Source organism: Athene cunicularia (genome assembly GCF_003259725.1).
Source record: "Athene cunicularia isolate RWA chromosome 4 unlocalized genomic scaffold, athCun1 chr4_part3, whole genome shotgun sequence".
Classification (NCBI taxonomy): Eukaryota; Metazoa; Chordata; class Aves; order Strigiformes; family Strigidae; genus Athene; species Athene cunicularia.
In genome coordinates, this window is record NW_020799100.1 from 10,179,583 (window position 1) to 10,206,410 (window position 26,828).

Genomic DNA, 26,828 nt, shown 5'->3' on the forward strand with positions numbered 1-26,828 from the left:
TCCCCCTCTGCATCCAGAGGATTTGTTCAAGTTCACCTATATGCAGATGAGGAGGACCATATGGCCACATGCAGATGTCCATCAGGGTGAAAATCCACCCTAAGCTTCCCAAGATGCTGAATTGGGGTGATCTGAACAAACATAGATGAGGCCCTCAGCACCAAATCAGACTGCCAGAGCAAATTGCTCTTAGCACCGACGTACCATGCCAAAAGAGACCCTCTATTGCTGTGCGAAACGCTTCTGTGGTGCTCTCACGCACAGAGGGCCAGGAATGTCCTTGCCCAGCTGCACGCCACCTCCGTCTCCCGGCTCCTCTGGACGAGGCAGCTCAGCCTGGAGGGTTATGAAGCTTCTCAACTGCTGGAGTAGCCAAACAGGCAGCCCCAAACCACCACAATGGTGGGAGGCAGAGCCAGAACATCTTGAAAATGGGGGTCCCCAAACCCCATGGTACCGCAGCAGACCTGAAAAAGCCCTCAAGCTTTGATGGCAATTAGGATGTGGCCTTCCCACAATTCCCACAGCAGGGAAATGTTGGGAAACCTCAACCCCAGCCAATGAGTGGCCAGAATATGTTAAATTTAACCTACGTGACTTAGAAACATGTCTGTCCCTGGCCACAGGACTTCAGGGCAGGTCACACTACAATGAAGCAGCTCCCTGCATCTGCTTCAAGCTTTGTTTCACAACTCAAAAAAGCTCCAAGCCATGAATCATGGCACTTCCCAAGCAGCTCCTGCAGCCACTGCCCTGCCAGACTTCCCATCGCAGGGGCAGCCCCAAAAGGCTGACAACACAACCACCCCTTGGAGCCCTTCCAACTTGGCTGTCCCACTCCATCCCTCAGCCAGAGTGAGAGGAGTTAAATCTGGCGCCTCACTCTGCAGCAGCAAAGAAAAAAAAAAGAAAAAGAAAAGAAGAAGAAAAGACAATAACTTGTTTTTGAACACCCTCAAGCTAAAGATTTAGAAAGGCAGCCCCAGCCAAGCCCCGAGCAGGGCGCTGCTGGGACACGTCCTGCGCTTGCTGTACACTTACATAAGGCTACGCGCGTGCCTGCAGCTCTCCAAACACCCCAGGCATGGAGCAGAGCTGCTCCCTCCCCACTCACTTCCACCCTCTTCCCACTCATGGGACTCGACCTGATCCCATGCCCTCTCTGGCTCCCAAAAATGGCCGAGCCCAGTGTTGGGTTTCACATTCCCCTCCTGAAGCAAAGGAGCAGGGTGCTTGCAGGGGAAGGAGAAGTTTGGGGTATTTTTTTTAATTAGAAAACTGAGTAAAAGGTAGTTTTTGCTGTGAGTGCTGCCTCCTGTTCAGCCCTCACGTGCCCAGAGGAGGACATGGATGTGCTGGGCTAGGATGAGCAGATTCTGATGGGAAGACACAGGAGGGGTTTTAGGACAAGGCTTTTTTGCAACAGGTAGGGTTGGCGTCACAGCACCAGACTACAACAGTTAAAAGGATGTTTTGTAGACCAATGCGATTTCTCCCTGTTTACAGATGCTCAGATTGCCACAATCCCATCTCTCACATGCCACAAGTCTGCAAAAATTCTTGCAAGCTGCCTGATAACTCAAGGGACAAACGACGCACAGCAGCAGCATTTATCTGACAAACAAACCCAGAAATACTTCCCTTTATGTTGACAGACTACTCCAACCTTTGCCCTTCCCATTCCCATCTGTGTTTGCAGATGAGGTGAACCTTTCATTGCTGTTGCTCAAACATGCCTTCACTGCTGCAGAATTTGCCTTCGTCTTGACCAAGGGCTGGATCTTGACCAGACAAAGATGCTGAGAATGGGTCTGGGAGGCTGGTACTGGTCTGGGATAGGATGAGGGGTGGATTCCTCTGGCCAGACTCAGGGGCCCATGAATGCACTTCATCACTTGAAATCTCCTAGAGGGTTGATAATAAGAACCATAGGCAAAGAACAGAATTTCGAGTGGATGAACATGGGTACCACCATCCCTCCTGGGAAGAGCGCTGGCTCCTGGCTGACAGAGCTGGTCTGATGCCACAGCAGCATTAAGCACCCATTGCACCAAAAGCAGGCTCCTGACGGGGCAAAGACCTTTGCAGGCGGGTGGAGCATTTAAGGCAAGTGGAAATCTGTATAAATTTGGGATTTGAACCATAAATTGCTTTATAAGCCAGAGAGGTTTTACCGCAACAAAGTCTCATGCAAAGCTGGGTGCAGTCATTGGTGGGCTCAGCTGTGCAGCCGCTTGCTCAGGCTACATGTGGGTTTGAGGCAGCTCTGCTCATCCTCTTGATGGTCTGAAGAAGCTACTTCTTGAATTTAAATCCCTCATAAGCTCTCCTTCGGGGGCATTAAGGTCAAAAATATGATTTAAAGAACTTCATCAAACCCTGATGAGAATAAAAGCCCCAAAACTCACCAAAGGAGTTATGATGCAACATATTTCTTTCCTTCAGATGTCAGACAGCTTTGAAGATGCCCCACTGCCAATGCTCCCACCTGAAAAACAGTACTTTAATGCCCTGCCCTAGGCTAAGCCTGACAGATCCCACCAGTGCTGGAGCAAGGGCACCGTGGTTCAGCTCCCACCAATGCATGGGCGTATGCGTGCCCTGCCTTCCAATGCAGTTCCCACTGCCTCCTGTGGCTTCCTAAACCAAGCAATGGGTCAGCAGAGCTGTAGCAGATGATGCAATACAGGCAATGAAGGGTAATAACAGTCACAGAAAAGCGCATCAAAGAAAGAGACAAACGGACATCTCTTTTTATAGTCAATAAACAGGCACATCACAACACACCAGTTAATTTTCCAGCTCGTACGGGGACAGAAGGGCCACAAGACCACAAGAACATATAATGCATTAGCCTACACGGATTAAAAACAGGGCCAGAGAGGCATGCAGGATCCTGAGCCTATATACAAAGGTCCCACTGCTGCCTGTGGGAGAGATCCTCCACTGAAACCAAGTTTCCACAGCAAAGACTTGGTGTTACAAACCCCCACACTTGCCCAGGGACTGAGGGATGATTCCCACAGCACACATGGCTCTTTAAGCGTCTCATTTTTTAATGACAGGTGAGTAAAATGAAAATCCAGTGAAGGATGTTTTTGCAGCCAGGATAAAAGTGAGCTTTGTTTCTTGCTCTCTCCTGGGTTATTATTCCCAGAAAAAGGTATGCCAGTTCCCGCTGGCACCTTGTTCACATGGGACCCACCAGGGCAGGAGGACTTCCCTTGCTCTGTGCCACGCTCCTTAGCAATACCTGTAGATGATGAATTTCTACACAAGGCTGAGTTTTGCCTTTGCTCTGTGTGGTGGGTACCCATGGGCTGTGCTATTTTCTTGAGCATTCTCCCTCTCCCCCGGGGGTGGCACTGACCCTGCACCGGCTCTGCACGGCAACACACGGGTTAAATGCTGCCAGGGCTTTTAAACCTTTTGGAAACACCGGGCTTCCCCTGTCAATACTGACTCATGGTTATTGCTGCATAATACACAAGTGGCCCCAAAAAAGAGCGGTGGCATCCTGTGCCCCAAGCCAGTTGCATCCCCGCATCCACGGGTGCCCCTGTTCTCTGAGCTGGCTGCATCCCCACATCCCTGGGTGCAGGGAAGCCGCCTCCCAGCATGGAGCCCACCCAGGACACATGGGGCTCTGTCCCAACCCTGCGTGCCTTGATGCCTCCAAAGTGCCTGTTTCAGCAGCTTGCCCACAGTTTGCCTGCAATGGGCTTCTCTGGGAGCTGCCCCTCTCTTTTGCACATCAAAATCCCAATCATTAGTCTCTGGGTGAGAAAATAGAGGCAGAAAGTGGCTGAGGGACCTGCTGGTCTTGTCCATGCATTTTTAAGGCATATTTTGCAGGAAGAGGGTGCTGCATGTGGCTCCGTTCGATGAGGGTGGCAAGACTGGAGCTGGCCAAGCTCCCCATCATCCTAGCTGCAGCTCCCTGGGTGTGTGGGAGAGTGGTGGAAAAGGAGGAGAGAAGAAAATTAAAGTGGGGCTCGCCAACCATTTATTTGGTTTGTGCACCAGACTAAAGCAGCATTTCCTCCTTCAGATCTGCTGGCTCCACAACAGCCTCTGGTGCCGGACGGGGAGGGGGCTGTCTCGGACGTGACACAGGAGGAGAAGAATGGACAGCTGCAAGGTTCAACAAGCTCCATCTGTGGCCTGCTTTAAAAAGGCATTTATTAGCTGTAAACCTCTGTCGTGATGTATAGAAAACTGGGGAGAGGAGTGGGAGATTGATCAAGTTTGAATCCTGGTGAGAGTTCTCCTTAGAAAAATGGTTAGAGAAAAACAAAAAGGTGGCTTTGAAATCAAAACTGTCCCAAAAACCAGCGTTTCTGCTAGTTAAAAGCCTTTAACTAGAAGAACTTTTTATGTTTTTTTCTTTACAAACATAGTGCATCTGCGATCATTGAGAATTATGGTCCGTCTAGAAAAGGGCCTGTGCTTGGGCTATGGAGAGGCTGCTGGTGGCGACAGTGAGTGTCGGGGAGCGGAGGCGTTACATGTGTGCTTCGGAGGCAGGACAGCCTGGCAGCAGCTCCCCGTTCACCACCGCCTCTGAGACCAGCATCTTGTCTTTGCCAGAATCCAGACGCTGCTTCTTCAGCATCCTCTGGTGGACCAGCGGAACAACAGAGAGCACCAAGCCACCAATGATGGGGGGGACTCCAGCAAAATAAAAGGCCGCATCATAATTCCCAAAATAATCATTGAGGTATCCTGAAAGAGAAGAAAAATGGCTGTTATAGCCACATCTGTCTGAAGCTAAGAAGGAAAGCCTCAGCCATCCCACCTATGTAACCAGAACAGGACACGATCACACAAATCCCAAACAATCCCAAATGCAAGCTGAGACAGTGTTAGACAACCAAACATTTCAGGTGGCTCTTTCTAGCATCTTGCCAGCCAGGAGGTAACAGGAAAAGCAGGCAGGAGCTGTTCCTCTGCAGACTGCCTCCGTCTGGAAGCCAAGATTTGCTTACGGATATTTTATCTACACAGGGATGTCATCTGAAAATACATGCTACCAGTTATAAACAATAACCAATCACATAAAAACCAATGAGGTTCTGCACTTGTTAGTTCGGCAAGTTCTGACACAGCCAGGCATCCTTGGAGAATAACACGTTGCCATTTATCAGCACTGGAAAATTCCTCTGAGTTTTCCCTTGCACAGACACTTGCATTGCATCCATTAAATGAGCCCCTTCATCCAGCCCTGTGCTTACTGAGTCTGATGCAGGGAGTCCTGCAGCAGCACCCCAAAAGCGAGATGTTTGCAACCCCCACGTTCCTTCCCAAGGGCATTAAACTGAATTTTGCTGCTAGAAGCAGAAAGATCAGAAGTGGTTATACAGCTTTAGTTTAGCAATTGCTGATGCAGACGTTTTGCCGTTCAAGGGCCAGCTTGGGCAAAGTCATAGCTGTTAAAGATGTTGTGGTTATTATTATGATAAAACATATCCGAGTTTTGGGAAGACAAGGGCTCGGGTGTCTCCATCTCCAACTTGGATTCAACAATCCAGGGGCTGATTAGCAATCACTCCCCAGGTATCTAAAAGGACATCTGGAAAACTAATATTTGCCATTTTTTATTTCAGAAAATTTTATTTCTTCAAACAGAAATCAGTTGATGTGACCTGAAGATCATTCTCACTGTTCCCCACTGGTCACCGTTCATCAACCTGAAGAAAGGACCTGAGATGCTGCAGGACATAGCATGGAATGATGCTACACCCATACTTCAACACCCATGTGACATGACAGGCCAGAAAATTAAAAACTGTATGTCTGGTCTCATGCCAAAATATCATCACAGGTGAAAGCTGCTACAAGAATCTGCTCCCTCTCAACAGCTGGGTCCAGGTCTGGCACCATAGTGCTACCAACCTGCTATCGGTGTACCCGCAGTCATGGGCACAGCCATCAGCCCCATGAGGTACCCTATGGCCTGTGACGCCTGCATGGGCCCCACCAGCTCGAAGGCAATGGGGGCCATGATGGTGGTGAAGAAGCCATCGCAAAGGCCGAGGAAGAGGCAGATGACAATGACGCCTTCAAACCCTTGGCACTGGGGGATCATCATGCACAGGAGGCCCAACAGCATGAAGGACGCAACCTGAGGAGACAAAAGTGGGCAAGTCATTGGGGTGCAGGATGAGCAGCAGGCAGTGTCATGAAGCTGACACTGAACAGGTCAATGACATTGCCCCCTCCTCTGGACCCACCAATGCCATCCATCCTTTGCTCTCATCTCAGAGAGGCCCTTAAGGATTACCTTTTAAGAAGCTTTAGGAAGGATTATCTGTTGGATTAGCTGCTAGATTTCAGCAGTTTATTTTTCAAAAACCACAAAAAGGTGTCCAGCAGTTTGGGAAGAGTTGGGACCACAGAGTTTGAGTGCTGAACAGATGCCAAGGTCAAGTGTGTAACTTCTCTGTACACCTTTCTATAACAAATTTTCCTTCCTAACAGCAGACAAGGGCGTTAGGTAATAGTCAGTAAAGGATTTGTGATCTGTGGTTGACAGTTACTAAGCAGAATGTCGATACTGATGTAGAGATGCTATCCCCCGACCTGCAGCAGTTAGCCAGCAACTACACAGAAGGTTGGACACAACATACCTGCAGGTAAATCTTCTTCAGCCCAGGAATGCAGTCGCCAATACGGCCTGAAACCAAGCGCCCCAGACCTGACATGGCTCCGAGGCAAACCAGAAGGATCCAGTCCTTTTTGGTTTCTTGAAATCGCTTCTCCACATATTTTACCTTGGATGGAGGGAAGGATTCAAGGACATGAATTCTCAGGAAATTAATCCCTCTCATATCCCAAAAATAGACAAGACTTCCTGCAGAGGGCTAGTGGCTTTTGGGGTGGTTGTGTAACCCTCATGTCCACATTGCACTGACCTGCACACACCACCTCCGCTCACCCCCAACCCAACAGCCCCCTCCTCCCCTGATACTGATGTTTGTCCTTGGGAGCTGTGGGAAGTGACTGCTCTGCCCACCCTGGCACAAAGAACACATGGAGCATTAAAAAGCTGCCTCCTCTCATCACTATTCCTGTTTACAGGACATGCCTGCAGCAGTTTCTTAGCTTCGAGGCTTCCAGTGGCTCTGCCCCTACTGCCCATCACCACCTTCCCACCTCCTCCTCACTTGCACAGAGGAGACCTTTCACTCCAGGCAAAGGGACCTCCTCCTTCCCCTTCCAGTCTCAGCCAAGGCTCTTACCAGGTTCATGTAAGGTACGAGATATCCCAGGACAGCAGTAGCAATCCCAAAGGCCCAAATCCGATAGGTCTTTCTCCGGAAAACCCTTAAGTTGAAATACTTGCGTGTCTGGGACCAGCACTGCTGCCTCATGCTCCGGCTGCCCAGCTTGTCCTGCCCATCGTGCTGAGAGTCATGAGAAGGTGGCAAGATGGGACGATAGGTCAGAGACAAGAATATCTGGATGAGCATTAAGGCACTGAGTACTTGGAAAGTATGCGCCAGCCCAATGGCCTTCCCGACCATCTTCAGGAAGAAGGGAAGCGGCACAGAGATGAGGCAGCTGCCACCAGCCACGATGCCATTGGCCAAGCCAAGGCGGCGCTTGAAGTAGTGACCAAGGATGACCAGTGAGGGCTGGAAGGCGAAGGAGCTGCCACAGCCGAAGAGGATCCCATACGTGAAATAACGAACTTCCAGAGACCTAGTGGAAAAAAACCACATCCAGGCTGTTACGTTACACAGAGGTAAGGAAGCCTTCACCCCCGCAGCCCTGCGTAACCTGGAGTCAAGACCCGGGTCTCACACACGACAGGTGCTACACAGACAGTCTGACCTCAAAGAGCTTATCCCCTAGTCAAAGCAAGGATTATCCTCATTTCACAGCTGGCATGTTAAATCTTTGGGAAAATGAAGTCTAGCTGGGGAGCGCTTTCTGCAAAGAGAAGGCAGCAGCCAACCTGCCCTCCTTGGGAAGTTGGCCTAACTTGAATGGTTTTTAAATTACAGCAAGCAAGATATTCTAAGGTAGGCAGGGTGGGTTATTTTTAGCTAGAAATCAATTTTTTTTTCCACTGAAAAGACTAATTGAAAACATTCTGCACCTAGCCTTTGAAAGAAGAAGACACTGACCCTGATGGTTGTTAGGAACGGAGGACAGAAACATTGTGTTTCTGCCCAGGCTCCAAGCTTGTTAATTAAGTTCTTCTTCTTTAAGTTCCTCTGGGAGCTTCAATTAGACAGTTAAGAGATTTCATTTGTACTTTACATTGGTGGCTGCACTCAAGGAAGGAGCAAAGTGGCTGCTCCACAGAACAGGTGGAAAGTCCTGAGAGCCCTGGGAAGGAGCTGTTTCCCAATTCCCAGCCCTGTTTTCCCAAGAGAAGGAGCTAAGAAATGAGCCTAAAGTTAGATGGTGCAAATAACCCAATGTGTTTCTCTGCAGACGAAGGATTTTTTTCTTCATCCCCATGCAATACATTCAGCTGCAAAAGTCTGCCATGAAATAGTGCACGGGAGGAGAGTGTGATGGAAACATTTGGGCAGCTCACTGGGCAAGCGGTGCTGCATGAACAGGGTCTTTACTCCAACGCTCAGAAGGACTCTGTGAAATACTGAGTGCTGCTCATGAAGCAAGCGAGAAGACAGCAGCCCAGATCTAACAGAGCAGTTCAAAGTTGAGAAAACATTTACAAGCACATCATTTCTTCCATTACACGCTCATCTCTCTAGCTAGCCAAGCAGAAAGCAGAACATGCTTGCTGTACCCAACAGCTCAAAGACAAATGACTGTCATGAAAGGCAATTTCCATCTACTCCAGAATGAAGCCACATCAGAAACCCTCTCCGCAGGAGCCAGGCAGGCAGCTGGGCTATGCAGGCTGTCTCCGACCTCCCACGCACCAGCCCTGCCCATCTCAGCTGGGTCACACCAGCTTTGGTACTATGGCTAAGCTGACGTGTTGGATAAGTGGAGACAAATGCCACAGTTTCCATCTGCTCCTCTTTGACGCTGAGACATGCTGAGACGCATGAGCAGGGGCTCCTTTCAGCCATGCTTCTTAGGCAGGATTTCCCTCCCTGCTTGCTGGGAATCAACTGGTTGTTCTCTGCTGAGAAGTGTGGCACTGACTGCCTCAGATCCCCCCCATAGATAATGACATCTTCCTCCAGTGGCTGCCTCTTACTTATAGCTCATAACGGGAATGGCCCTGGTTCGGCCCTGGTGGCAGAGGTTGGGGAATTACTGCGGGAAAAAACAGGCAGAAATTGTGGAGGGGAAGGACAGGCAGGTGAAAAAAGACTCAAATCCCACCATGGAACACTTCACAGTGCAGAATGGGAGGGCACTAGGGGACAGCCCTGCTGAACTGGCCATCTTTTCCCATTCCTTATGCTAAAATATCCCCCTTAAAACTGAAGGGAAGGTGAAGTCTTAACACAGCTAGGATTTCTTGAGGGTGCCTAAGATCTGTAGTGGCTCGAGCTGATTACAGGTTCAGGAGACATGCCGGTGCAGTGCGGGAATGAGAGGAAAAGCCTTGCCTCCACCCCAGCCAGAAAACTTCAGCCTTACCCAGAGCTTTGCTTTTCAGCATATTTTGTTTATTTAGTGTTTTTTGTACAAAGTTCCCAATATTCTGAGAGTAGGAGGCACTGGGTTTGAGCTGGGTGCTGGGGTCCTGCCGTGCAGGCACAGTGGCTGAGCGGGCTTTTGGATTGGCTTGGTGCAGTGCCAGCAACTGCTGCTCCTCTGTTTGGACAAAGCAAACCCATTTCAGAGAAATCAGGAGATAAAGGGTTGATTAGACTTGATCCAGCCCTGCCTGAGCCCACCAAACCCAGGCTGCATCTCCCTTTCGAGCTTACAGCAGCTTACAAACAGCAGCTCCCTTCGCACCAGCGCATGTCACCCAGCTGGCGCTGGGTGGGTCATCTCCAGCTGCAGCTGCAGGGAGCTGGCAAGGGGGACCAGAAAAACCCACCCTTCTCCATTGTTCTGGGTGAGCAGGAGCCGCTAGCTCTGAATTTCGGGACCAGCCTTCACCATCCAGATGGAGTGCTGCCAAATCCCACAGCCCCGCTGCTCTTCCTCCGGCTCAGCTGTGCTTGAAGGCAGCTTCCCTTGCCACGGTCCAGCTGCAAAGGGGCTCCTTTCTCCCTTAAAAGGCAGCCAAAGGAATGTGAACTGAGAGCGAGAAGGCAGGAAACGGAGATTTCAGCTCTGGAGCTCTCCTGGAAATAATACTCTTCTCTGCCTGTACTGTTTTGATTTTTTTTTTAGCCCAACACGACAAGCCGCTGGCAGCAATGTGATCCCAAGAGCTCTTTGCACGAACATTTTACAACATGAGGGGGGGAAAAAAGTCCAAGCTTCGTGGATTAGAAGGAAAGCAGGATTACATGGGAAGCGCTTGTGATCTCCACTGCCAGAAGCCTGGGCATACCTTCCCTCAGGACTGGCTGCACTCTCCCTGATTACTCTTATCTTTTTAAATACAAAGGGGTGGCATCTGCAAAGGAAGTCGCAGAGGGTGGTTCCTTCCACGCTGCTGCCCGTGCTGCTGCCTGAGATGGTTTTAGCATCCCAAATCCCCCGTCTGCAATCAGTGCCAGGCTCTGGGGCTTTGTCAGGAGGCTCAGAAGCTGTCTCCCCTCTCACAGTGTAATGGGAGGGTCCCTCAGCCAGGGACTCAGGGACCCATCATACAGCTCATATCCACAGGGAATCAGGGTTGGGGTGAGCATGAGGGTCTTGTTGCCAGGATAAAAGGGAGCTGGCGTCTTGTTGCCCTGCGCAGGCAGGGTGGGCAGGGAGGAGCACAGAGCACGCAAGTCGCCCTCTGAGAAACTACTGTCTATTTGCCTTAAAAAAAACCCACTTCTTGAAGCATTTTAATTAAAACAATATTGATTTTAATTGAAATCCAACCCAAAGCAATGTTTTTATTCAGACAAGCTGGGACGATGCTTTGGAGGGTGTCTTCACAGTGCCTTTGAGAATGCATTTAACAAGTACTGCATGAAAGAGCCCACTGACTTCTTTTTGCTCCCACATAGATGCAAATATCTTGGGTTGAAAAGACTCTCACATCGAATGAGGTACACCTGCCATCCAAATGCACACTGATGAGTGCATGCCAGCAGAAATTCATGGCATGGGATCAGCCACAGAAAACGAGGAGCAGCAATTGCTCTGCGCTGCCGCAAGCACCCAAGCCGGTGTGGGAACAGCACAAACTGCTCCAAACGTTGTATGTATCCCTCTCCCTGTTTGCCCTGTATGGATACTCCCTCTTGCCAGGTGTAACCCATAAAATATTATTTTAAGCATTAATTTACTTTCAGTACCAAATGTGAAATCGGTTGCAAAGAACAGTTTTGTCCACAAGTGTCTCTTTGGAGCTGCCTGCAAGAGGCACACCAACTTCTCCCTGCCTGTTTTAAAGATCAAATGAAGGACCTAAGGGCTGAAATTCCACAAAATAAAGCTCCTTGCTCAGGTATAATTCGCTCTCTTGTTATATAAGGACAAAAGAACAATTTGGTTGGATTTAGAGAGAAACAAGCTGTGCACACAGGGGCTTGTAGGGATGCCAGGAGATCTCTCCTCTGGATGGAAACCACCTGCTTTGCCCCAAAAGGGAGCAGCAATGTGTAGGCAGGGGTGTTGCAGGGAACAGTGAGAAAGAGGAGCCCACTGAGGAGCTAGACAGCCCCTCTGCAGCCTTACTTGGTGAAGGAGCTGGAGAGGAGTCCAATGAAGGCGATGGCAGCTCCTGAGGCTGCTGTGGTCCTGCAGCCAATCCGGTCGGTGAAGATGCTGACGATGGGAGAGCAGAAAAAAATCATGCCCATGGCCAAGGAGCCGACCCATGCTAGGGAGAGAGAGAAGAAAGGTGATGGTCAGGGTGGGATATCAAATGGGGGCCAGGAGGGGAACAACCAGGGACCGACTCCAGCTTTCAAGGTGTGCTCGGCAGAGAGGCAGCCCATCACACCATTAATTAACAGTGCAGCTCATAAATAACATGGTTACTGCCCAGCTCCCTGCCAGCATCACAGCCGGGACACAATCTGCAGCATCTCGCTGTTCACCTGTGTGATGGAGGCACGGCCAGGTTTTCCTTTTATTTCCCCCCACTGGGTTCATATGTGTCCTAGGGAAGGTGCTGAGCTTTCAATGCTTTTTTTCTAATGGGCCTTGTTGTGAGTGTAATGCCTCCTCCACTGATGCCTCTTCCACAGGGGACGTCTCCACAGACAAAAGCCCCCCGTGCTCCTCAGCGCCCTGTTCTCCCTGGCTTTGGCTATGACAAGTTTCCTATCTTGAGTTACAGCTCTGTGTTACCAGGTACCACACTCACTCATCACCAATCCCCACTCCCCAGAGGCAGGACTGCCTCGCCTCCCCTGCCTCCCCCTTGCCCACGTTCAGTGGACATTTCTCCTTGCAGCTGAGCTGATGGAAGACATACAGGTTGTGCCAGGTTAGATTACATCCCTGGCCCTGCTGGGCAATACCCAGGTGAGGCCGTGATCTCATGTCTCCTCACAACTCACCTCTTGAGAAAACCACTAGTTGTTCTTTGTTCAGAAACTTTTATTATTCACAGATTATTTTAGCCCATCATCCTGCCCTCCATCTTCTTTCTTTAATGGTTTGTGTGATTATTTTGGGGAGGAAAGGAAAGCTTTTGAGAAAAGCAAAGTGGTAAGAAAAAAAAATGTCAGTCTACCAGCTCCGAGAAACAAGAGGTCCCCTCTGTGGGACATGGGGCAGTGCAGGACAGATGGATGGACAAGGGGCCCCCAGCCCTACCCAGCACCCAAGTGAGGGGACCTCCTGGAGCATCTACCAGCTTTAGGCACTGATTTTTGGGCTGTTGAACACAAACTGCCCCGCACGGACCCTAGGACATGTGTTGCTTTTTTATTCCTTTTTTGGGGTTGTTTTTTTTGCACCCAGACAAAGCACTCTGCAAACCCTTTTAGCATAACCCCCCACAATAACAACCCATCCTTCAAGAGCCATGAGATTTTCAGAAAATAGCCAGGTCCCTATTAAAAGCAAATACTGGCTATATAACAGCCTCTCCAACCTCTGTGTTTCAAAAAGGACCACACAAAGAAGCCCTCACTAGCCTGGGAAGAACTGACCCTTCCAAATTAATTATGTTTGCAAGGACCCAATTTACTCTGAAGTCTTCCTTAATAAATGCAGAGTGGAGCAATAAAAAGAAAAGCAAGGGCTGCGCAGGAACCTCGTGGGACTGTCCAGGCTCTCGTCTCAACACCAGGCGAAATGTAAAAGGGCAAGGGTGAGGGAGAGGACCCCCCTCTTCGGCTGATTTTCTTGGTTATAAACACAAGGCACAGTGTAATGAAAGTCCTTCTAATAGGATTAGGTGGCACAGCTCCAAAGAGCCGTCCAAAACAACTCCAAGAGGGGGTGAGGGGTGGGAGCAAAGCCAAGATTGGAAAGGCTCGTTAAATTGGATAATATACTTCCAGAAATGTTCCTTCTACTCCAGCCAAGGCAGTAAAACGTTAGATGGCCCCGTCATGTTTGAAGTTTGTTATTTTTGGAAATTGCTTTAAGAAATGCGGAAATAAAAGCATAAAGCAAAGTATTAAATTTAAAGGGCCAGATTCTGATCTTAATAACCTGGAGATTTACATGCAAATAAGCAGTATCAATCTCTGGCCCCAAAAATGCACACTCACCTGCAGAGATCAAAGCAAACCTGGGGTGAGAGGCTCAGTAACGGATGCTTAAAAGCTCCTCCAGCTTTGGGTTTGTAAAAGGGAGATATCGCTCAATTAAAATTGGTAAACACAAAAAAAGAGTCCTGTGGCAAATTGCTCTACCTTAAAGAAAGGGCTTACCACAAGCAATGAATAAAAATAGGCTTGGGGAAGAACATCAAGTTAAAATTAGTAAGAACAATAGCCTCACTTCCAGAGCGGGGTTTTGTCTTCTCAGCGCTTCCCAGTGAAGCCCTGGGAAGCCGGGAGGGCTGGGTGAGCTCCAGCGCTGGAAGGAAACCTTGGCCAAAATCTGGGGGCATGAGAAAGCCTCCACAGCCCCAACTCCGGTCCTGGCGTAATTCACACCGAAACAGCCCCTGGAGAGCAGGTTGCACAATTTACCCCCAGCGTGACACTAGTGATCTTCCATCTAGGTCAGGGTCAGGGCAAGGATGACCATGGAGGAAAGCCATGGCAGAAAAACAGGGGTTGGGAAAAAAATGGGTTTCAGGTGTAGTCCCAGACCTACCCCTCTGGACATGGAGACAGAGTCCCTGGATCCTCTCCAGGGGATGAAGGGTTTACTTTTGGCAATCTGAGTAACATGGTATTGAAGTTTCTCCTGGACTTTCCTGGACATAAAGGGCAGAGACAGCCATTCCTCCAGTGGAAACCAGACAGGGCTTAACCACCTTCCCTTCGGCAGCTCTTCTGATGCTGGATAAGTTACAACTTGATTTAAAGCCCACGGGAAAAAAAAGAAAGGGGGAATCTTTGCTTCTGATTTCCATGGAGTTTGGATGAGATGGTTAATTCCTAGCCTGGCCACACCTCACAACCCTCTGTGGCTGATAACCTGGGTGAGATACTGAAACACACAAAGACAAGCCCCCACAAGAAGCACGAAGACTTATCAGCAGTGCAGTATGATCAAGCAGATCCTAAAAGAAACGATGAATCAAATCCAGGTGAGGAAAGAGCTGGAAGGAGCTCAAGAGCTGTGCAGAACTTGGACAGAAGTCAGGTTAAGACTTGATTGAGTCTCAAGGTGCCATGAGTTCAACCACCTCCTGGGAGCACCAGCTGAAAGGGCTGGTTTTGGACCTGTCTGGCTGGGTGCCGTGGGGGGGACTGGCTGGTGACAGGAAGAATCCCCCTCTCCAAGGGATGACTTTGCAGAAACACCAAATGCTTCAGCAACCACTTTTTAAGTTAAAACGATAAAAAGGCATTTAAAGCATTTTCCTTTTGCAAGAGGAAGTGAATATGACTTCTAATTTGGGGGCTGGCAGTGTTAGAAGCTGCTTAACACATGCTGTCCCTCCCTGACAGCCACCTCTCTGCTGACCCTGCTTGGTGTTGCGAGTTACTCCAAGACCAGCCATGTCCAGGCTGCCCTGCTCTCACCCACAGCCCCTCCTGTGGGCAGCAGAGCAGCAACTGGGGAGCTGTGACCCCCCGGGTACACACACCCCACTCCTCCCTGCTCGGTCTGGCAGCAGGCTGGGGGACAGCAGCAGCCCGACCTGCCACCTGAGCCCAGGCCACCTGCAGCCCTGGCCTCCCCTACAGCTCATGGGACCTTCCTGGTGGTCCTGGGGATGCTCTGGAGTATGGGATGAACCCAGCATGGGGCTGGTGCTCATTTGCTGGAGCAGAGAGGTTGACCAAGGAGAACATCCCCTATGCAGCCCTGCCACAGCATGATCACACAGTGAAAAGCTCCAGCTCTGCAAATTGCTCCATCCCATCTTGACTTAACAAAGCCAAACTGCTGGCCTGTGCCAGGTCCAAAGCAACACAGACTTCAACATGGACAGGGGAATACAGTGGTTGAGGATCTCCAAGGGGAACAGTGGTGCATTAGTGTAGGAAATGTGGTTAACATGGCCAAGCGGAGCCATCCCCCCTGGCACTGCTCAACCTGGGCTCAAGATGGAGTAAAAACTAGGGAGGTGACCCATTTGCCCACCAGGTCCTCCAGCCAGTGGGTGACAACACTGCTGGGGACCCTGTGGCAGAGGAGGACTGGCACATGGGGGTCAGGACCTGAAATGGGGCTGGTGGTGCTGAGGGGCCAGGGAGGGCTGTGAGCACCATGCTCACATGTTCATGGCAGTAAGAGGTGGGCAAGGCCCCCAGGGTCGGTCCAGGTGGGTCCCATGTGCCAGACACTAGCTCAGCTTGCTTTCCAGAAAGGCCATCCCAAAAGGATGAAATCTCCTTCCTTTTCAGTATTTTCCCAAGCAGAAAAACGTTTCTGGTCATGGCAGAGCAGAGCAAGGTGTGCACAGGAAGGTGAGAAACAACAGAGGAAAACATCACCACTCTGAGATGCAGATCCAACCCCCCCTGGTATTTAGCTCATTGTTCCAAAAAACATAATTTAAAAATCGTACTGTGTAGTACTTGCGGCTGAGCCTATTTGTTCCTTTAAAAATTATTCTCCAGGGAGAGAGAAGGAAGGCATGTCGCTCTCAGCTGTGCTTCCCCGCTGACCCAAATACCCCAGGCTGGAGGGATCAAGGGCCAGGAGGTGACCTCAGATCCGCCGCTGGAGGAAGTGTCTTCCCTCACTTCCCGCGGCTTCTCCCACTCACGCTGCACAGCCGGGACAAGGCAGCCACTGGAGGGGATGGGGACATGCTGCAGAGAGTCACCTTCCCCAGGCACTTGGCATTTCTCAGAGGAGAGATGGGGCAGCCATAGCTAACGCGCCTCCATCTCCCCATCTGCACTGCTCCTCCAGGAAATAAGTAATTTCTCAACTCATGTTTCCTGGGGACAAGGAAGCTCTGCTGGCATGACAAACCTCATCACATATCTTCCCAGCCCTTTCCCAGCCCTACCTGGCTCCATTTTCGGGTGGCGTGGGAGCCCAAGCTACCCAGTGACCCTGCCCACGCAGACACTATGGGGACCGGACGGCTTTATCCCTCCTCTGCAGAGCTAATGTGCGCTGCCCGCAGCACATCTGCAGTGAAAAGAAGCTGTTTTATCTTGTGCCCTTAAAAAGTAATTTGCGTCATCCTCTTGGTTGCTCAAAGCCTGAAACACTCCCAGCAGCTTGGCCCCATGTGCTCAAAACCCCCCATGGAGTGAGCCCATCCCAGGGAGGTTCGGTCATGGCTTAAGTAAAGGCAGACACAAAGTCACATCTGAGGAGGCCACTGTGATGCACGGCAGGAAGGGAAAATAAGCTGAAGAGCAGCAAACTGAAGCTGAGGAGCAGCTGGGCTCCTCTAGATGGGAGGTGGTGCTGGGGTGGTGCGGTGGCAGCCACCATGCATCATGTGCAGCTAAAAGCCAGATAAACTCATTAATTGTATAGCAAGCCCTGATTGGTACCATACCCTAAAGCTTCAGAACAAAGTCGTCCTTTATCAGGTTTGGCTGACTTCTCCCCCCTCCCTTCTTTTGAAAACAATTCCGTAACAGCCTGAAAATTGGAATAAATGGAATTATTCAGAGGAATTATTCTGATTAAAGACCCTTTCAGTGTCCCGTTCGTGGCAGTATTAGTACTGACTAAGGGAAAATATGAATGTTGTAGGAGAAGCAGCAGCTACCGTCAACGCAGTGTGGTTCCATGACCATGGATAAGGCAACAGCTTCTCAGAGAACAGATCCAGCAAGCATCCATCCAGTCTTTGTCATAGGAGACTTTTAAAAAATCAGTTTTTAACTGGTTCAGGAGAACAGGACACCAGAGCAGAGCAGACTCAGAATGTACTTTGCTTTAAAAAAACTCAGCACATCTCTCCTGACGGAGCCTCTCTGCCTTCCCTCGCTCTCAAGGACACAGGGGACTTTTAAGAGATGATGCCCAGGCCACCTCCCATAACCACTAAGTGACAGATATCAGCTTATGTGAGATAAAAGTCCCAATACTAGCTGCCCTGTGGCCATGTTAAGTAGAGATGGAGACAAATCTGTGGTTTTGCTTGGCAAACAGCAGGCGCGGAGTGTTTGCCTGAGGTTCGTGTGCTGAACGTCTTGGAGAAACTCAGCTCCAGACACATTTTGCATTCCAAAACCATAGAATTTGACCCCAGTTAGAGCAGAATCACATTTGAGCTTGTGTCTGAGCTGCATCACGTCCTCCCCGTCCACAGCCCAGCTTCCCACTCAGCCTTAGAGGCTTCAGAGCTGGTCCAGAAATGCAAATTCTTGTGAAATCCATCCAAAAGCAACAAGGCAGCATGTGCTCTGCAGCTGAAACCCACCATGTGCCCAGGCTGCATTTTTCTCCCCAGCACTCCCTTCAGCAGGACAGGAAGGTTCTTCTTCTCTGCGTCGTCTTCTGGCTTATGATTTTTGAGAGATGATTCACCTACCACACACTAATTACCCAACAATAGGAGCTATGGTTGCAACAACTTCATCTCAATATGGTCTCCCATCCACCACGTCCCGTCCAGACATCTTTCCGTGACCTACACTCTCAAGGAGGCTGGGCTTTGTATTACTCCAATCTGTCCTCATGTTTGGTGGCTCCAAGTGATGTTGGATTGGACCAAGTTTGCTCATGTCCTATCTCCCTGGGTGAGAGCACAGAGTTGCATGCCTGGAGGGCCAATCTTGGGGTTCAACTGCTGTTATTGGGCAAAACCAGTGCCCTCACACAGAACTGTCAGAGACTCTTTAGTATTGGGGGAAAAAAAGCATGTCCTGGGGGCGAGCATCCCCTCCTGCAGCTGCACTGTCAAACACCTCACCAGCCCCTGGCTGTGTTTTAATCCAGCAATTTTATGAAAAACAAAAAAGTTCCATTTTAATTGGTGAAAATTCCCTCCTCCCACCCGCAGAGCGCCAATCTGTAATTAGCCTTTCATGTAAAGCGATGTTTATTCCTGACGGAGTTTATCTTGGCACAAACACACGCTCTGAAATGTGCACACATTTGAAGACGCAAACCCTGCATTTAATTCTCTATCTGCTTGTTAATCCTCATTGTTCCCAAGCCCCTTTTCAAAACACACCCACAGGGAGAAGAAAGTATTTTTTATATATATATAAAAAAACCCCTTCCAGCGTCAGGAACACCAGCAGTGACTGCAGCACTGCAGGCACCGGCCCAGGGTCTGGCTGCCCCCCAGCTCCTGATGCTCACCCAGACACATGGTGCCAAACCCAGGAGGTCTTTTTCCTGATTTTTTTTCCATCTTTCCTTTTTTTTAATATAATTTTTCTCCCTAGCTGTGATGCCCCTCAAATGTCCCCCCTGCAATGCAGCACACTCGTCCAAAGGACAGGAGCCCCCATGTTTATTTGGCAGCTCTGCAGCAGGAGGGTGGGGAAAACACAGTGGGGAAACTACCAATAGCCCCCAGCCCCATTTTCACAGAATCACACCGAATCACAGAATCATTCAGGTTGGAAAAGACCCTTGGGATCATCAAGTCCAACCATCAGCACTACTCAACATCTCATCTAAATGACCCTTCGGAGAACCTATCCTAGGTGAGGCGAGCAGATGGGAGACACACCCCAAGTTTCACGGTTTCTGGGCTTAATTTTAAGTGATTTAGGATTTATATACTCCTGGCATGCAGCAGCCACATCTCCTAGTGTAGCAGCTTGGGGCTGGACCAGCAGCCCCCAGGGACCTCCCAGCTGGGACTGGGTGACGGAAGAGGACTAGGTCTTTCCCATCCCATTCAGCCCCAAGTACAGACAGCAGCACGGGGCCCATGGAGGTGAGCAGTGAGAGCAGTGGGCTCCTGAGAGGCTGCCAGAAGCCACTCCAGGTTGTCCTATTTGGGTGAACACATTGCTTCCAACAGGGCAATAAACACAGTATCTACCTTACAAAATTAGAGGAGAGCGAAGGTCAGGGTTAGGGTCTGGGTCAGGGTCAGGGTCAGGTTTGGGGTTGGGTTTGAGTCAGGGTCAGGGGGCCCGGCTCTCCCCAGCCCGGTGCACCCTGGCAGGCTCGGGTTTCCTCCAGGCTCCATGTGCTGGTTCCTCACCCTGTGTTTGGAGGGAACGGCTCCCATTGCTGAAGTCAGGCAGGTCCTGGAGCCGATGGCAATGATTAACACTGGCAGGACGATGTGGGTCAGCCATGGCCCCAGACGCTGGCTTCTGCACGTCTGAAATTTAAAGCCTTTGGAAAAGCCGTGACCTGACCAAACTTCACTGGGCTCTGACTATGATTAACCTCCTCCAGTCACTTGTACAAGCATGCGAATCACTCAGGAACATCTCAGCACTCGTACCCTGCCATGGCCATCCTCCCATCCCCAACAGGGTGGTGGTGACACCCCTTCTCTTCCCTCAGCCCCAAAATGTGTCATCTCCTCTGAATCCTCACTGTGGCCACTTGTAATTGGAAGACTCATACTGGTAACCAGTTTTTGCAATGCACAAACTGAGAGGACAGTGCAGCTGTGGGGCGGGGATGGTGGAGCTTCAGGAATTCGCCCCACTGCTCTGTCTCCCTTTGGAGACCACCAACACCAAGACACCACTCTGCAAGACATGTTCATCCATCCTGGGCAAAAACATCACGTTTATAAACGGGGCAGGGAGGATGCAAGGGCGTGGGTGCCTGTGAGGATGGGAGCAGCCTGAGGGGCAGCCTGACAGCCTGTCCCAGCCTGTCCCCAGCCAGGCCAGCACCACTGGGGCATCTGCTTGGCCAGTGCCAGCCACTGTTTCCCAGTCTGGGACTCAGATGAGCGCTGACACTTTGGGGGGAACACCTGAAACCCAAAAAGGGCAGGAGGGCAACTTCGGGGGCACCTCACCCCCTGCCCCATGCCTACCTATGCCCTAGCACCTTGCCAGCTGTCCCACACACGTGGCTGTTATGGCATTTTCCCAGCTCAAAGCAGCTTGGCTGGCTTTGTGATACACTGCTGGGACAGAGAGGTCATGGCTCCTGGCCAGCGCATGTCAGAGCAGATGGCAAAGCAGCACTATAGGTGAAGGCTGGGCCAAGGGGGCAATGCCAACGGGGCTCTTTACGCCAAGGTCAGTGGTTCATCTCCTGGCCAGGCACAGCATCTGTGTGTACCCCTCAGTGCCTATGCCTAGCTCAAACCCACCATCATAGCTAGCATCACATATCCAGCTACACAGCAATATTATACCTGAGGCACAGCTGCAGGAGCCCAAAAATCCCTAACATTACGCTGGGGTGAAAGCACCTGGGGCTTTCCAACCCCTTGATGCCTCAGGGAGAAGACAGGACAGCTCCCGGCCCCTGACAGGAGGCAGGTTGGGTACCCCTCCTGAAACACAGCTGGTGGCCCAAGACTGCTCCATCCCCTGTGAAATCACCAGGCACTCTGTCTCCTCTCCCCACCTCCAACAAACCTTGCCTGGGCTGTGTTTGGGAAACCTCCGCCTTCTGCGGGGAGACTGGGGTGAGAAGGATGCTTTTTTCCAAGCTGAACGAGACAGAAAAGTTTCCCTCTTTGCCAAATTTCTCCCAAGCCATCTTCTGTTTCCCATTAACAGCAAGAAACCCTCCGGCCCAGGTCCGCACTCCTCCCACTGTAACTCCCATGGGCACTTGTCAACATCCCAGTAAAAAAAAAAAAGAGAATTAAACCCACCCAACCTGGCTGGTCATGACGCAGGGACCTGCACAGTGAAGACTGGCAGTGGGTGGAAAACAACCCTCCTGCTCTGCTCTTACATCTCCCCCCACGGAAACTTTTCAACTCCAGTTGCTGGCAGGAATCAGGCTGATCCCAGCTGAATTCCTTCCACTTACCAGCAAATAAATAGCAGTTAAATGGAGGGAAAGAGAAAAACACCCTTTTTTTCAAAGGGAAAACAAAGAGGCTGGGGAATATAAATGGAGGCGAAATGTTGGACTGGTCAAAAACTCATGAAGGTCTTTTTCCCCTCCTGGTAAGGTACTTGACAGCCTTCCCTTTCAGTTAATTAAGGGATACTCACAAAGAAAAACACTTCCAGCCCTTTGCCAGCCCTGACCATTAAGGGGAGAGTCACAGCACACTTGAGACCAAACCCAGGAGCCTGGCCACAGCTCCTCCACCTGGCCCAGACACTTAAACCACCATTTTTTAGACAAATAGGTGCCATTGCAGGACATCTATGGTCCCCACCCTGCCCTGGCAAGCTTCTGCCCAGCCTTTTCTTCTGCTGATGGCTATCTCTGGCCTTCCCCTAGACAAGGGCTGTTCTTTTTGGACTCCAAGTATTTCTCCCAACCAACACCTTTCTTGCTGCAAGATTTCAAAGCATCACTTCACAGCCTGACCCTTACCGGACAGAGACAACAGCTTATTAGCTTTTTTTGCAACTTTTTAGGGAGCTGAAGGCAGTGATGCACCTTCCCTCCTCTAGCAGGAACAACCCTAGCCCAGGTTTCAGCAGTGCACATTGTTCCCCCTACTCTTCTCCACATCTCCCAGCTGGCCCAACCCTTTTCAGGTATGTGGTGCTCAGCAGAGACACCTTCCCACATCCCTCCTGGGGACTGTGCCTGGCCCTTGTCACACTGTACCCCAACAGTCTGTAAAGGCATCTCCCCAAAACCCTCGCCCTGTGGGAGTCCTGCAGGGAGGGATGGCTCCTGACACCCCGATGGCTGCATCACCCCCAGCCCTGTGTTGGAGTGTCCTCACCACAGCCTGCAGCCACCTTGCTGTCTTTTGAACCCTAAAGGCTAATTGATGCTTGGGAGAGTGCCAGGGAGCAACAGCTGTGCCCCGGCTGGGTGTGTGCACTGTGAGGAGTAGGGCAGAGACTTTCTGGCAGCCTTCCTCTGGTGGGATGGGGACAGGGATGGTGTGGGAAGAGCCAAATCTCCCAAATACCCATCAGCCAAGGCTGGGGCACCCCAAGGATGAGCAAGGTTGGAAGAAATCATCCCCTGTGTTTCTCCCAAATGCAGACAGATGCAGCACCAGCACTGCTGACTTTGCCCACCACAGTGCCACACAGCAGCATTCTCCCCCCAACCACCCCCCAGCCCATAAGCACCCCACAGAACCCCCCAAGCTTTGGGGGAAAAAATGCTGCAGCAACCTCGGCCAGAGGCTCCCTGGGGCAAGCACCCCAAGACAGAGAGTGCTGGGGTGGCACCAATGCCTCCCCACGGCACCCAAGCAGAGCCGCCCACCCAAATATCATCAAAATATTTCAGTTATGTTTTTTATTTGCTTACACCTAACAAGGCCCCAGTTTCCCTGAAGACAAAGTCCGCCCAATACCAGACTACATACAGGGCTAGAAATATGAAAGGGAAAATCTAGGCTGCAGCAGCGGCTGCTGTGGGCGCTTGCCAAAGGGAGGCCCCTCTCCAGGTTGCGCGAGTCAGCTTTTAAGTTGTTTTGCCCCTGAGCTTCATTCACAAAGGAGATAACATCTCCTTGCAATGGCCTCTTCCATCTGGGCTCTCCTACCACACCGGCAGGTCCCCAGGCTGGTCCTGGTGCTCAGCACCAGACCAAACCCTCTCATGGCACAAGGGATGGTACAAGGTGGTGACTGACCACAGGTGGGGAATCTGCTGGGAAGTCTCCTCCATTGAGCGAGTATCTTTAAACATCAAAATAAATCAAGAAAAGCTGTTTGTAAGCAGGTTGAGCAGAGCCTTGAGTGGGCACACAGCCACGGCAGCATCCTGGGCTGTGTCCAGGGGGCAAAGTGGCTCCATGGTGGAAGATCTGGGCTCTTCTCCTCATGGCCATTGGGAAATTATTTCCTCCTCTGGTGCCGGTGAGTTTTCCCTGGGTCTCCAGTACATAGACATTGACACCTTTGGATAGTGCTTCTGAAGCCTACTGATGAGGGAGAAAAATCCCCAAACAGCACAAGACTTGTGTATCATCATTAAACCAAACACCTGGAGGCCAAAAGAGGGATAAAATATCCATGTGATTTTAATCTCTTGGAGTTTCCTTACATTAAAGCACACATTTGAGAACAACTGGATATCTCAGAAAAATAGACCATGCTGTAATTAAGCAAATCTGATAGCTAAAGGAAACTGAAGAACAACAATATATTACTTAACTTTTTTTCCCCAACAAGAAACAGGTTATACCCCTTTGCCAAAGGGCTGTTACTTTTGGCTGACCTGCTCTCATTTGAAAATTTTTCAGACACTGGGTGGCTTCAACAGCTGCCCCGCCATGCAGGGAAGGGCCAGCCCTGCCCTTTGGTGCTCTGGGCAGGTGGATAAAAGCCACAGCTGAGGCATCAGGGTTTCCTGCGTGGGATGGCACCCAGCCTCGTGTCTCCCATTAGTGTCTCAGGAACCCAGCCCCGAACCTCCAGCTCCTGCCAATGCGGATGGGGATCTGTAATACATATATGCACACACATACATATATGTGCATATATATATATATATGTGTCTGTGTGCATCTATGTATATACACACATATACATATATATTAAAAAAGCAACCCCTGGAAGGCTTTAGCCCACATGATGGCTTCAGGCAGAGCCACACAGTGGCTTCCCTGGAGCTGCACAATGTTTAACGAGACTTGGGGGGAACTGGGGACAGCCCGGATCATTTAAAGTGCCTCGGCAGCAAAGCGCTTCGAAGCCCAGTGAAACATTAATGCACTTCCCCCAAGAAATGCCGTCGCTTTTTGCTGCATCAAGGGCTTTGAAATCGGAATAAATAACAGAGCAGGTTAATGAAGGTTTCTATCAGTTACTGGGTAAATTTTGGTCCTCCTGCTATTCAGGTTTAAAAGCCATACATCCTACTTTTGTGGCCAGGGAGCCTCCTCTTCCCTCCCATGGAAATACTGCATTCTATGGTAGGGAATCAAAATTATCCTGCTTCCACAGATTCCAGGTTGAGGATTGCTGTAGATAACACACACCACAGTCCCCAGGCTTGTTTTCAAGAGCCTGAGCTCCAATTTCTCCCATGAAGCCCAGCCATGCCCAGGGGCAAAGGGAAGAGCAGGGGCCAAGTGGCTTCAGTGGCGCAGAGCTGAAGCCCCTCAGGATTTTGGGATAAGGAGGGATGTAAGGGGCCATGGGCAGCCCTGTAATGCAAAGCCCCAAGTGTGGGGTGGATCTAACCCTGCCACTCAGCCCAACACCAGACTGTGGAGATCTGCTGGAGGACACAAGCGCATCAGCTGCTCCATGAGAGTTCGGGGGATGGTCTGTTTACTGAAACAGCATCAGATTGTTCAGGAAGGGCTCAGCCTCTGCAACAATCCTGACACGGGGCTCTCCCTTCCCAAGCCCTTCCTGGCTGCTGTGAGCTGCTGCACACATGTGGCAGTGGCATTACGGATGGACAGAGCAGGGCAGGGGTGCCAAATACCACCACGGGACCAAGTGGCTGTGCTGTGTGCCAGCAGTGAAGGGAAGACTGGTGAGACCAGGGTAAATCTGCACCATGGGGTCTGCAGGCACGAGGCCAAGCAGAGGCAGTCCACAGCTCACTGCTGCCCACGTTCCCCTTCCCCGGGTCCCTGCACCCAGAAGGAAGAGCTCCCAAATCCCAACTGCTTAAGCCAAAGTAGCAGCAAAATGTCAAGCCCTTTCTGCTGGCCAACGATCAGCTCTGAACTGGGGCTGCCTTGGGACTGGAATGGTAAATGCAGCTGAGCCATGCTCCCAGGCCACAGCTGAGCAGCAACTGCAGGCAACCTGAAACTGAAATTTTCCCCTGCCAAAAATCTGTGTTGCGGCACTAACCAAGGACAAATGCACTAAAACAGCAGAATGCATGGGACGCAGATGCCTGTTTGCATCCGCCACTTGGTTTAACCTGGCCACACAGTGTTCTGAGGAGCTGGGAGACACACAGAGATGTAAAGGAATGGGGTGATGGAGAAGCTGAACAATCCCCCAAGATAGGGCCCGGGGGACTCCTGCACTGCTGCCAGTCCTGCTGGGCATTAAAACGGTGGCTGTGGGCTTGCTGGGGATCATGTGGCATTTGCAGAGCCAGGGAGAGGCTCTCTTCTGTCTTGATTGCTAATGAGACTAATACCAGCTGCTTCTCGCTGAACCAGTCTGACCATCACGCTGAGCCAAAACTGATTCATTCATAAGAAAATGGAAAAGGAGATCAACTCGTCACCAGCCCTGACTAATGGGGAAACCAGCCAACAACCTGCTGCTTTGCACACCGGCCCTGGCATCCTTGCTTTTTTAGCTCTTCATCATCTTCCCAAATTCAAATGCTCAGACAAAGCCCAAGCTTTGCCCAGCATAGCTGAGTGATAAAATAAAGGGCTATCTACTACAAAAAGTGTCAGCATGTGGCCAGGGGGCCAACATCACCTGGCAATACCTGACATTTTGCAATAGCTAATTCCTGCTTTGGAAGAAGAGGAAACATTAAACCCCCCAAAGATGCTGCTTTTCATGTTGCTCTGTCTGGCATCATCTTCCCAAAAGCTTTTTTGTTGTTTTGGGGTTTTTTTTCTCCTCCTTCCCTCTTCATCCCGCAATAAAAATCTAAGCAATCACCTTCATTGAGCAGAAAAACTCTCAGTCACCCTGCTGTGAAAACTGCTTTCTGCTTTTTTCTGTGACGTTTTGTTTTATAGGCCAGGGGGGCACAAACTGTGGCAGGGGAGACTGCAGATGGAGTGGCTGGGCAACCCGAGGTCAGGGAGATATTGTACCGAGGGAAACAAGTTCCAAAATCCAGATTAAAGCTAATCTTATCTCTGGGTGTAGTTTAGGATAGGACAGCGAGGGTTAACAGCCAGCCACAGAAGTCAAATCAGGACCTGAAGCACCTCCACTCCCAGGCTGTTCGGTTCAGGCTTTGGTTGATGAACTGAAGCGGGGCAGAGTTTAACAGTTTAAAAAAAAGATCTGCCATGATTTGTTAGCTTTGGGCAACATACTTGACTTTGTATCAATCTCCCCTAATAAAGACCCCCCTCCCAAGCGCCAGGCTCTCCCAGATAAAAGCCTGTGACACCATCCCTTTCTTCAGACATCCTGAGTTTTTATCACCCTACCCTGCAGACAAACACGGCTAAAACATCAGTTCTTGGTAAAAAAAGCACCCTGCACCAATACGGGTCTTGAAAATAAATCCCCATTTTCAAGGCAGAAAATCCCCAATCAGGACAGCCTGGGCAGGGAAATGCCCCA

At 50.5% G+C, this 26,828-nt stretch overlaps 1 protein-coding gene and 1 long non-coding RNA gene across 2 annotated transcripts in view; one reads left to right on the plus strand and one right to left on the minus strand.

Annotated features, from left to right (window-relative positions):
• Positions 1 to 1,120: 1,120 nt before the first annotated feature.
• LOC113479910 lies at positions 1,121 to 12,068 on the plus strand. The gene is made up of 3 exons (XR_003398377.1): positions 1,121 to 1,229; positions 8,032 to 8,036; positions 12,058 to 12,068. It is a non-coding gene; the product is annotated as an uncharacterized LOC113479910 (long non-coding RNA).
• SLC16A2 (solute carrier family 16 member 2) overlaps positions 2,725 to 26,828 on the minus strand; it is a 31,444-nt gene continuing 7,340 nt past the window's right edge. The window contains exons 3-7 of the mRNA XM_026848299.1: positions 11,734 to 11,878; positions 7,242 to 7,704; positions 6,630 to 6,773; positions 5,896 to 6,124; positions 2,725 to 4,725 (exon numbers count right to left, since the gene is read on the minus strand). Of these exons, the coding sequence (XP_026704100.1) occupies positions 4,505 to 4,725; positions 5,896 to 6,124; positions 6,630 to 6,773; positions 7,242 to 7,704; positions 11,734 to 11,858 (1,182 nt within the window). The 5' untranslated portion in view covers positions 11,859 to 11,878 and the 3' untranslated portion in view covers positions 2,725 to 4,504. The remainder of the gene's footprint in view (positions 4,726 to 5,895; positions 6,125 to 6,629; positions 6,774 to 7,241; positions 7,705 to 11,733; positions 11,879 to 26,828) is intronic.